Source organism: Pinus tabuliformis, chromosome 4_1 (assembly GCF_031772625.1).
Source record: "Pinus tabuliformis cultivar Carrire ecotype Pingquan chromosome 4_1, CPIR1, whole genome shotgun sequence".
NCBI classification, from domain to species: domain Eukaryota; kingdom Viridiplantae; phylum Streptophyta; class Pinopsida; order Pinales; family Pinaceae; genus Pinus; species Pinus tabuliformis.
In genome coordinates, this window is record NC_142303.1 from 470,483,601 (window position 1) to 470,496,847 (window position 13,247).

The following is a 13,247-nucleotide window of genomic DNA, read 5'->3' on the forward strand; positions in this document are numbered from 1 at the left end:
GTCAAAATAAAATAAAATAAAATAAAAAACAAAAAAATAATAATTAAACTAACTTAAATTGTTTTTTAATTTTAGATATGCAACTTTGTTTTAGAGTGATCAAATTTAATCCTCAACACTCAATACATCCAAAGTTAAAATAAATCTAAACCTACAATGTAAATAAATATTTGTAAACCTCCCAAAAAAAAATACATAAATAAAATTTTAGCTTTTATTAAGTTTTTTTTTATAAACCACCTGCAAGCATGTCAGAGGAGCGGCTTGTACATTGTAAACATCAGACCGAGAGGCCCCACAATGTAATCTGGTTTTTTTAATCGGATATCCCTGTGCATCCGTAAATTTACACGTGTTTATTCCGTGCATATAGCATGACCGAATTTAGTGTGTTTTTCTTTTAAGTCCACAAGGAAGAGGGGATCCACTCCCCAATGGGATGTTCAGGCATTTGGGACGCCGAACTTAGTCAGAGATTCGGGATCGAAATGTCTGGACTCGCGGAATTTAAGTCGTAAGGTCATCAGGGTATGTATGTGACTAGTGCCAGGTCACGTGGGGGCGTAGGAGGTGAGGCTACGGCCATGGGGAAATAAGCCCTAGGCGCGGGACGATCAATTCAGTGATCGAGCGAAGTTCCACTGCTGGATCTGAGTTCATTGCTCGAGAAAGGTGGATTTCGTGGGCCCATAATCCACAGGTTCAGGAGATTGAGTTAGTAGGGATCCAAATGACCCAAACAAATGTAATGTATTGCAGATTAATGTAATGTATTGCAGATTTTTATATCTTTTTAATATAAATCTATGATGTTTTTTTTTCTCTGAAAAAAATAAAAATGAATGTATTGCAGATTTTTATATCTCTTTAATATAAATCTGATGTTTTTTTTTAAGATAAAATAAAAATAAAAATAAAAATGAATGTGGTTAAACAGTAAAAAATACCCGGGCCAAAGTTATAAATTAGACACAGCACAGAAAAAGATATCTATAAATTAGACAACACACAAAAGGATTTCTATAAATATTAGAGCAAATTGGATATTATGGATAGTTTGTTAGATGATAACATCACTCTAATTAGAAACATTTGTTCTTAAAAATTTGGCGTGGTTAGCTTTGTGGGTGGCCGTGCTTTGCTGCTAGTACATGTGAGTAAGAAGGGAAACTCCTCCTGGCTGGTTGATAGCAATTGCATATTCAATCAGAAACACAAAAAATGATAAGAGACTGAAATGGGTCCTCTGTTTCATCCTGAATAAAATTTTGTTGTATTTATGTTCATCTTTCCTTCAAAGAATTTGAATGATTCCATCGCAGTTATGGTGAAGCGATCCACTGCAACAATGGTTTCAGGACAAGATCTTTTTTGCATTGCAATTGGTTATAAACGTAGGTAGATCAAATACATATAAATCAATATTTAGAAGTGGCCATCATTTTCAGGCGGCGGCTCCGGCTGTCGTTTTCGGAAGGCGCATTATTCCTATGAATTTCCCAGATAATAACATAAAATAATTTAGCTGAATTCTCATAGCAGAATCTCAGCAGCGGGAAAATAAAAATTAGAAATCCACGGTCCCCAGTCTTCTGTCAGCTAGAAAAGAATCCCAAAATCCTCCATCCACACATCCAAGGGAGGAATGTCTTCTATATTTAGAGACCCCCAATTCTCCGTACTTTCAAGTGGTAGTACTGAATCCCGATTTGCCGGACCCTGCTCTGCCGTAATCTGTTGGTCTTCTATGTTGCATTCCACTTCCAAGCTGGACGATGAGGATGCCGCGCTATTCTCCGAAGGCAGACGAAATTCCTGTGCGGCGAACTTGGCCGCAGCGACTTGAATTTGCGGCGGCGACAGAGACGAATCGCCGAGAATTTTCGGCGGGGAATGGGGGAAATTGAGCTTCGCTTTGGATCCTCTAAGGCAGTACACAGCGAAATCGTATGCGCGGGCAGCTTTTTCCGGAGTGTCATAGGAGCCCAGCCAAATTCTACCGCTGGAATTGGGCATACGAATTTCCGACACCCATTTTCCCCATTTCCTCCTTCGGATTCCCTTCAACTGCCCCGACTTAAGTGACTTGCTTCGTGTGCTGCTGTGGCGATTCTGGTTTTGCGAGGGTTTAGTCATGTCGGGATTTTGCCGGGGACCGACTGCTGAAAGTTTGAAGTATCGAAAGGGAGGGATTGTGATGGAGAGAGGAATTTGAAAGTAGGGACTCGTAGAGGTGCAAGTAGTTAATACACTTGTGCCACTAAATATCTGCAACAACGAATGAGAATGGATTGATTGCTGTAACTTAGCAGTGCCACTGAATATGTGCGGGAACGAGTGAGAATGAGATTGTTGCTGTAAGATATATAGAGACAGAAAACGTGTTTGAGTGCATGGAATTTTTATGATGTACTGGATGACGTTAAGGAACGCTCATGTGAATTTATTTATGATTTAACAGATTCCAGGAAGATTGTTGTACCGCTTTATAAGAAAAATTAAATAAGAGGCATATGAAACAAAATTCCACCTTGCAAAAATAGCCCACCTCATCGGATCCCTTCTAGATTGTTAGACTACGGCGATTCTAATCACTATGTTTCATAAGTTTGGTTGTTTATTTCTGTGAGATTCTTTCAATTGGGTGTCCCTTTTCTTCTAGAATTCTATTTTAGTTCACTGCACCTTTCCCACCGTAACTTGGTTGGCATTTGCCTTGGTGCCCTTAGTTGAGCTTGACTTTGCAAAGGCTACTAGAACTCAGCACGGTATTTCCACGGCAAAGGGACATGTGGTAGTCTATAGCGCAGCGTGGCGAACCTATGGATGACTAAATCTCACAGTTTTGTTGCTGTGTGGAGCGGCATTTTTATATTGTCAAAAAGGGTGTTTCTCCACGTCTCCGAAGTAAAAATGTTGAAAGTGTGTGGACGAGGAATTCTGGTTGCACATTTCGGTCAACCATCCGAACTTATGTCATCGGACAGGTCCGTTTTTCCACAAATCGCGAATCTTGTGTGTCCGACGCAATTTGAGCCTGACACATCTCCGACACAAGTTTAATTCACGTCTGACATGAACCTTACTATAGTGTCCCGAAATTTGGACATGTGTCATTTGAAAACAACATCTTAAAATGGATTTATTCTCATTCTCAGCTTTTTCAGTCACAATTTTGGAGCTCTCCAAAATTTTGAAGGGCAATTAAGCGGAAGGGATTTCACTGGTTTAAAAATGGATTAGTCTATATCCTACTAATGTTATTAATATTTTATTAATGTTATTAATGGTAATGTTTTTAAAGTGAAAGTGAAATTTTCTTTTTATATTTCATTGTTATGATTAAATTTTTAATATTACAATGAAATGGCTTAATATTTTTGTGAATGGTTTCAATTTTATATGGGGAAAGAAGAATTTTAAATCACATTTAAAATCTAAAATACTTAACAGTTTTAAGGATTTCAAGATTGGGAAATTACAACATTTCCACTCTAGTTTATCATGTATGAGGGCATTGAAGTAGCATTTAATTAGAGGATCAAGCTCTCTATGTACCTTGATGTTGGTCACATTGATTGTTATTAATGGTAATGTTTTTAAAGTGAAAGTAACATTTTCTTTTATATTTCATTCTCATCATTAAATTTTTAATATTACAATGAAATGGCTTAATATTTTTGTGAATGGTTTCAATTTTATATGGGGAAAGTAGAATTTTAAATCACACTCAAAATCTAAAATACTTAACAGCGTTAAGGATTTCAAGATTGGGAAATTACAACATTTCCACCCTGATTTATCATGTATGAGGGCATTGAAGTAGCATTTAATTAGAGGATCAAGCTCTCTATGTACCTTGATGTTGGTGACATTGATTGTTGAACTCCTTTATCATGACCATAGTAAAAATGCATCCATCACTCAAACAAAATCTCCCTTTGACATGTTAAGTTTTTTCTATCTTATTTTAATGTAATGTTAATGATGAACATAAACATATAAGCAATGATTTTGATGATATATGATACTATATAGATTATATATGTCATTTCGGATCTCTTTGTTGATGTATTTTTTGGCAGAGATAGATTACATTTACACTTAATACTATTTTGATTACAAATATTAATTATGTGTTAAATTTATATCATCATCTAAACACTATATAAAAATTCATCCATATCTTATTTTCGAGAGTCATCATATGTTAAATAATCATATTTTGTGTCTTATATGCCCATGTCATCATGGTGTTAGGTGGTTTATTTACAAACACTTTGCACAACCAAACAACACCAAATCTCAATTCAAAATAACCACATTGCTAGTATTTCCCAACTCAACCAAAGTTGGTCTAATGTGTTTAAATATTTTTATAACCTAAACCCAAAGATAATTAGTAGAAGATTGATTGACAAGAACAATTTGTAATGAATGGTCATCATTTTGTCAACTTTATTTTTAAATTAAATAAAAAATTACAAAATAATGTTTTATTTAAAATTATTTAAATAATTTTAATTTAATAATTATATTTGTTTTAGTTGTTATTTCCCAACTCAACCAAAGTTCGTATAATGTGTTAGTTCGTATAATGCGTTAATAATAAAAATAATTGGTTTATTTAAAATTTTAAAAGTGTAAATTTATTGAAATAGATTTAACATGAGATAATTTCTTCACACATCTAAAAATTAATTTATAATGTGTTAGTTCGTATAATGTGTTAATAATAAAAATAATTGGTTTATTTATAATTTTAAAATTGTAAATTAATTGAAATAGATTTAACATGAGATAATTTCTTCACACATCTAAAAATTAATTTATAGATTTTATTTTATATAAATTTAATTATAAAAGATAGTATTGTTATTTAACTTTGAATTGAAAAAAATAAAATTATTTGATTTATTTTAAAATTTTGTTTCTGTATTGTAAAATATTTTGAGGAAATAAATATTATTAAATAATTATAGTTTTTATGAGTTAAAAGGTTAACAAGTTTTATATTGTAATAATTATTTTGAAATTGAAATTTAATGTGATAGTGCTCAAAACACAAGAAAGTTTTATTTAGCTTCAACCCTCTTACCATCACAATGATCATAAATTATCCAACCTACAACATTTTATCTTACCATCACAATGATCATAAATTATCCAACCTACAACATTTTAGGTACTACTCACAACGCATTATGAGAAATTTATTTTTAGCTTCAACCCTCTTAGTATCACAATGATCATAAAATCTCCAACGTACAACATTTTAGGAACTGTCAAATTCATTGTTTCAATATGGATCTTGTGAGGGATTTTCCTTATTTTAGGAATGTTGACTTCTTTCTTTACACTACTTAAAACATAAAAAGATATTTTTGATCTTCTAAATTAACTTTGATAAACTACATTTAGTATCTTATTTTTTTATCTTCTAATTCTTTGTCACCCTATAATTTCTCCTTAAATTTAGATCTAATAATGTCTTTAATATTATCATAATTATATAAAGTGGTATCTTCCTTTATTCCTTGGAATAATTTAACTAAGGATTGTCATATTAATTCTAACCTGATTGAGTTGCACATGGTTTCCATTGAAATTTGAAGTAGTGTTAGGAAGCCTCTTATCTTCCATGTTGTTTATCTTGCTCTTACACATTAGATGCATAGTCATAGATATGTTCTAAATGCAAGAAAGACTTGATTTTGTGATGAGGATAAGATAGGGTGCACTGCCTTTAATTTTGAAATTATAAGTTATAAAACACCTTTAGATTTGCTTTGTCTTTCTCTGCGATTCTCTGGAGATTTTGCAAACTCAAATTCACAAACATGTCAAATAATAGGAGTGTATAATAACATTGAGGAGTTTCTTCTTATCCCATAGCTAAAGGTCCACTAATTTATCACTATTTTCAAGTCCATAATAATCTTTCCACCATCCATTTATCCTTTTCTCAATGTTGTATTTCCACTCAAGCTTGTGATGAAGGTTAATTATGAGATACTTGAGATATTTAATTAACATCACCTTCATTTTGTAAGTGTTATTAATCATACCCATACTATAGTAGACACTAGTTGACATAACCTACTTCTTCCAAACAACCCACTAAGTTAACAATGTATATGCCAACAAGGGTAGGGAACAAAAGACAACTTTTCATAAGTTCTGTATTACAATTAATTTCCTTTGACTATCCCTCAAAGTTTCTAAACTTTGTACGTATTTTTTTGTACAACCTTGTTGATTTTCCCTTCTTTATTTAGCTCTGATACACTTCTAGACTACAAATGAATAGCATGGTCATGTTTTCCATTAGGTGGAAGACCTTTAGGCATTAATCCAAATACTTTTGGATGATTGTTGACAACTTTATGGAGATTCCCCAACATAGATGATATTGATGTTTGAAGATTTAGTGAACATAATTGTGCCATTACACCTTGGTGCCTCTTTTTGAGTAATTTTTTCTATTAGAGCTTATCACTTTAGACGGTTTCCCTTGTATACCTCTAAGCTCAATTTGCTTTCCTTATAAGGTAAATCTTATAAAGAGACCTTGAAAATTAAAGGTCATTGTTCCCAATGATTTTTATCATTGAACCCCTAATACAACATCAACACCACCCATTTGTATTTCAATCATGGGATTGTCCAAAAAATACTCCCCCATATTGACCTCAATACTATGGCACTTCCTGAGCAATTTATGGTGTCTCCATCTGCAATCTTCACTTGAAATTTTCAACATGTTGGAGATTTGAAATAATTGAGAAGTTTTGTTAATTTTTAATTGATGAAGTTATGGGTATTTCCCAAATCAATCAACATTGTTACCTTGTTCCTTTTTATGTACCCTTTCATCTTGAGCGTTTGTGGAGTATTGATGCCAACCAATGGATGATAGGATGTTGTTGGAATAGTCTCTTGTAGCTCTGGATCTTGTGACTCTTTCAATTATCGACCTTCTTCCTCTTCACAATTAATGTAGAATAATTTCTTCGCATCACATTTATGATCCTTAATGTACTTGTTGTCAAAATTAAAACATAATTTGTTTTCTCTTCTTTCACCTATTAATTGAGGAGTCAACCTTGTTGGTTTTTGAGATGGAGCATGATCAACTTTCCTGCATGATCTAGGGATTTAGGTTCAAAAAGACAGACCACATGTTGGATGCTTTCCTTTAAAGTTCCCATAAATAGGTATAATAGATTATCCTCTAAAATATTCTTTACTTTGAGATCCAACTTTTGGAATTGTTGAATGTGTTGTGTAACTAGACCTTTTTGTCAAAGATTTACCAATTAACTAAAGAATGTATTTCTCTTCATATCCCAAAAATGTGCTATCAATCCCTTGTAAAAACGGACCAAGATATAATAGAATCCTTTTTCCTTTCACAAAGCCATTGATACCATACATGTTGGTCATATTCTAAACACATAGATCTAATATTTACATTTTGTAAGGATGTCATGTGGCGTAGATCAAAGTATTGCTCCATCTGAAATATCCATGTTACAAAATCATAACTTCCTCATATCAATCTTTGGAATGTAATAGTTCTTTGGTGCTGACTTAAAGCCTTGATGATATGGATCTTAGATTGAAAATTCATGATCACGGTTATGGGATTCAATATTTGTACTCTCCAATTGTGATAACATACTCCATGTGCAAGATTCATTCTCAGCACCATGCTTCTCCTTATGTTCCTAATTCCCTTAGATATCTACATCCCCTTAAGAAGCCTCCCAAAGAGAAGATTTTCCATGAAAATCATGGATTTTTGTATTTCTAAATCTTATTTTAATTCATCTTCTTTTTTGTTTATTCTTTATTTTCATTCATATTCTTTTCCATTTCTCTTTTGATCTTTTTCTTGAGAATTTGATAAATCCACCTTTTTCAACATACTACCATCCATTTCATTAACTTTCTTCTCTAATTGAGATAACCTAAATGCTAATTGTTCACTTTCTTTACGAGTCAAGGATTAGCCTTTAGTATATTTAATCGGTGTATTAAATTTCTTTGGAGGCATGATGGAATATAGTAATAGTATTTCTCTTTATAACAACTTTCAGTCACCCAAAAAAAGGATCTTCTAATCAATAGTTAGGTCACCAGTAATTTATGTACCTTAATTTGGAGAATGTCAGAATGATTGAATTTTTATTGATGTATATCTGAGATTTGAGCCCTTCTAAGTCTGAAAATTGGTCTTTAATACTTCCATATGTATTTTCTACAATTATGTAGGTGCTTTCATAACACTTGTGTATTTTTAACCTCTTCCCACTATCAAACTTGTATAGTGTGCCACATGTCCAATTCTTTGAATATAATTTTGAAATCTATAGGTTAGGCACTTCTATATGAATCTTGAAATTCGTGAACAGTTTACAATCTAAAAAGTACCAAACAAGAAGATATAGAAAAAGCACCAAGCTAACCCATTTAAAATTTATTTCAAGATTATTCACAAACCCTTACTTCCATAGGGTGTAACTCTAAAATATAGTGAACCAAATTCTAAAAATTGAACTAGATGTTCCCTGAGATTTATTCTTAATATGTTTCAAGTTTCACTATCTGAAACTTCATAGAAAAAAAGGTTATTGCAAAAATTCCAAACTGGGCTATTAGAAATTGATTGTAGGAGCATTCAGGAACCTCGACTTCCTTAGAGGATATATTTGAAGCTATAGCGAACCAAGATCTATTTGAGACAAATTTCGGGAGAATTCAGAAACCATAACTTCTTTGAAATATATCTCTAAAAATATAATGAACCAAGATCTGAAATTTGAACTAGATATTTCCCAAGATATTTTCTCAATATTCTCTAAGTTTCACCATCTAAAACCTCTCAGTGAAAAAATTATAACTAGAATACCACAATAACCTGTTTGAAACAACAAAACTCTAAAATCATGAATTCAGTTACAATCCTTACGCCAATCCTTACACCATTTTATATTTAAATTTAATTTTTTATTTACATTAATATCATGCATGCATTATATAATTTAAACCACTTATTATTAATTTCATCGATTTACTCAAATTACTTTTAAAAACTTTTTCCAATTGATGTTCCATAACAATAATACATGCTATACATGAATTTCAAGTGATCCAAAATATACACACAACATAGCTAGAAGCATGTGTGAATCAATTATGGAATTATGAATTGTCAAAGCATATAGCTAGATGCATGTGTTAATCAATTATGGAATTATGAATTGTTAAAGCATATGGTTAGAGATGAGATCTTGACACAAAGAAGGCTATCGGAAACATTACATAGGTTTTTTTTTAGCACTTTGTACACGAGATTTGAATTCGATTAGGTGTTGATCTTGGTTTTCGCGTAACATCAAAAACCATTGAAAAGTTGATATAAATTAATGATGTGGAAAAGAAATTATTTTATATATGTAAGGTTATTTTGGTGGTGATTTTTATTTATTTTTAATAAAAAAAATGCATAATACTAATAATAATTCAACTTTAAACAACCTTATAAAAAATTATTATCATACTTTTTTTCTAAGTAAAGGCTAATTTTATTAAAAAAAGAGAAATATTTACAGAGAGGTTAAGACCTCAGAGGAGGTTGAAGCCATCCCTCAACCAGATATCTTGATAGACATATACCCCTGTGACAACAATCCCGGGATTAAGAAGACTTAAGACATGTTTTTCAGATCCCTTACAGACAAAAGTGCGAACCAAAGTTGTGAACATCACTGCAAAACTATCGAGGACTATGGCGTTACTAATAATCGTTCTGCCCTGATAGCCATATACAAAATTTAGCAAAAACAATGGCTTTCTGAGCCATGACCTGATACAACTCATTAGACTATAATGGCTGGTATCGATACCTAACCAGGACTTGAAACAGAACAGAATTGACATAATCCAGAGAAGCATAGCAAAATGATATAAAGACCAGAAGGGAGACTGCCATCAGTGTGCACTGTACCGAAGAAATCAAGCATGTTTCAGAGAGTCCGGAGCGTCCTTTTCCACCTGGCTAGGAGAGCCCATCCACATGTCGATGACATTGTCCCCATCTCCCATGTCACCGCCACCTGGAGGAGCTTCCAGATTCAGATTGCCACCAGAAGGGTGCTCCAGTTCGACCGCAGGCAAATTGCACTGTGTAGAATCCACTGGAGGCTGAGGTGCCTCAGGCACATTCCCCTCTTCCTGCACATTGTCACAATTGAACACAGTTCCAACCACGTCTCCCTGAAGCACACTGTCGTCCTGAGACTGAGACGTTGTGGTATGAACAGAGCTGCTGGGCTTATCCTCCTCCTCAGCCAAGATAACCGTAATGCTGGCTGATAGAACGGGTTTATTGAGCCGACTGTGAAATTTGAAACGGGTGGTTTGGAAAGAGTTGTGCGGGAAGGGCCTGCCATGATCAGAGGGCGGAGAGGGCGGGGAGGCCGAAGCCAGCGGAATGATATTCTGGGGGGCAGGCTGAGAAGCACGACCACGATTACCACTGGTGCCTCCACGGCGAGAAACACCACGGCGTCGCACCATCTTCAAACTAACAGAGAGACCTGAGAAGGGGATTAAGCAAGACCAGACAGAATAGGGCCAAGAGTGGGCGAACCAGGTAGAGAATAGATTCCGGATAAGCCCCCAAGCGGCCAGAGCGAAACAGGGATGCGGGAAAAAAAGCAGACGGATATGGAAGGAGCCGATGAGAGCGATAGCCAGAACCAGAAGCTGAGCCATGAATAAAACAGCCTGCGCGGGATCTCGAACAGGGCGCGCATTCATTGTCGAATGCTTAACCATCAGCCTGTACCTCATTGCATTCATATCAATCGCGGTGAGTTTGTGGGAGCTGTGCCGGATCGCCAGGTGCGAAGACAGCTGCCGGCGGAGAGTTAACCCGCCTTAAATGCACCTCGAGGACACCGCATCTATTATGATATTTAAAATGAATATAAAATATTATTTAAAATGAGTTTTTTTAAAATTGATGACCAAAGACGAAGAAGTGCAGACACTAGAGATGTTGTAATTCTCTCTCCACTCGTCATTAAACCATAGGATTAGGTGTCCTTTGACGTGTATCCCCTGTCCTTATTTTGTATGTTTGTGATGCTGTCAACATTTGGCGTGGTTAGCTTTGACAGTACACACTTCTAAGGAATCTGTTGGCCGTGCGTTGCATAGAGACTTAAATGGCTCTGTTTCATCATCAATAAACTTTTGTTGTATTTATGTTCATCTTTCCTTCCAAGCATTTGAATGCCTCTGTTATGAAGCGAGCCACGGTAGCTATGGTTCCGGAACACCTTCATTTCTGGCATTGCAATTGGTTATAAATATATGTACATCAAATTTTATTAAGAGGTGGCCATCATTTTCAGGCGGCGGCTCAGATTCTTATTTGCCCAAGCAGCATTAATCCCATGAATTTCCCAAATAATAAGATAATTTAATTTAGTTGAATTCTCATGGCAGAATCTCAGCAGCGGGAAAATAAAAATTAGAAACCCACGGTCCCCAGTCTTCCGTCAGCTGGAAGGGAATCCCGTAATCCTCCACTGACACATCCAAAGGAGGAATGTCCTCTACATTTAGAGACCCCCAATTCTCCAGACTTTCAAGTGCTACTGAATCCCTTAATGCCGGATTCTGCTCTGCTGTAATTTGTCGGTCGTCAATGTCGCGTTCCACTTCCAAACTAGACGATGAGGATGCCGCGCCGTTCTCGAAAGTCTGACGAAATTCTTGTGTGGCGAACTTGGCTGCCGCGGCCTGAATCTGCGGCGGCGATAGAGACGAGGCGCTGAGAATTTTCGGCGGGGAGTGCGGGAAATTGAGCTTCGCCTTGGATCCTCTGAGGCAGTACACAGCGAAATCGTACGCGCGTGCAGCCTTTTCCGGAGTGTCATAGGAGCCCAGCCAAATTCTACTGCTGGAATTGGGCATTCGAATTTCCGACACCCATTTTCCCCATTTCCTCCTTCGGATTACCGTGAACTTCCCCGACATCAGTGAGAGGCTTTCGGGACTGCTGTGGCGAGTCTGGTTTTGCAAGGGTTTAGTCATGGCGGGATTTTACGGAAAATTCAAACTGAGGTCGTGCTGGTGAAAGTTTGGAGTCTGTAAAGGGAGGGATTGCAATGGCAAGAGTATTTGAAAGTTGGGACTTGTAGAGATGTAAGTAGCTACTACACTTCTGCCACTAAATATCTGCGGGACGAATGAGAATGAGATCGGCAGTGTCACTGAATATGAGCCACTGAATGAGATTGTAGCAAATTTATAGAGAAGAAAAACGTGTTTGAACTTTGAGTGTATGGGATTTCTCAGATGTACGACAAATGAAATGAAGACAAAATAGTCTACCTTATCTGATCCCTGTTAATCACAAAGATCATAAGTTTTTTACTTCTGGAAGATTATTTTCATTCATCACCCTTTTTCTTCTAGAACTCTATTTCAGTCCACGGCCCCTTTCCCACCGTAACTTGATTAGCATTTGAACTGGTGGTAGGTGCCCTTCGTTGAGCTGGACTTTGCAAATGCGACCAGAACTGAGCATCGCATTTCCACAACAGACGGACATGTCACACTCGAGGGCAGTGTCCTAATCCTATGGATTATTAAATCTCACTGTTTTGTTGCTTTGTGGGGGTGGTTTTCTAATACTGTGGACGCCTTCTTTGCCCGGAAGAATGGTATTAGTGTGGTTTATCCACATTTCCTAATTTGCTTTACACTTGATGTTTTTATTTTCGTAATTTACATTTACTATTAAAACTAAAAGTTATATAAATTAAATAGGTGGCAGATATTAATAAGTGTTAATCTATAATAACATGTATTGTTGGAGATCAGATGCACAGCAGAAGTAAATCAAATACACAGCAGATAAATCAAGCACATAAAGACACAGGTGGTTCACCCAACTAATCTGGGCTACGTCCACACAACATAGGCATCGGCAATCTTAGTAATCAAACAGGAGATTACATAATTCAATCCTCACAAACTCTCACCCTCATACCAAACAATCCGAATGGTTACCTGTTTTATAGCAAAGGAAATCTAACAACTTCATTAACTCACTTTCATCAAATATAGGAGGCATTAATCATCTCCCAACAACCTGGAGCTAATCTCACTGTTTTGTTGCTTTGTGGGGGTGGTTTTCTAATACTGTGGACGCCTTCTTTGTCCGG

General features: G+C 35.5%; 1 protein-coding gene and 1 pseudogene across 1 annotated transcript; both read right to left on the reverse strand.

The window, feature by feature from the left end:
• Nucleotides 1-1,352: 1,352 nt before the first annotated feature.
• LOC149176482 (ethylene-responsive transcription factor ERF017 pseudogene) lies at nucleotides 1,353-2,324 on the reverse strand (annotated as a pseudogene).
• An 8,907-nt stretch (nucleotides 2,325-11,231) lies between these two features.
• On the reverse strand, nucleotides 11,232-12,278 carry LOC149176483 (uncharacterized). The gene has a single exon (XM_089423124.1). The coding sequence runs from the start codon at nucleotides 12,109-12,111 to the stop codon at nucleotides 11,512-11,514; it is 600 nt and encodes a 199-aa protein (XP_089279250.1). The 5' UTR covers nucleotides 12,112-12,278; the 3' UTR covers nucleotides 11,232-11,511.
• Between the last annotated feature and the right edge of the window lie 969 nt (nucleotides 12,279-13,247).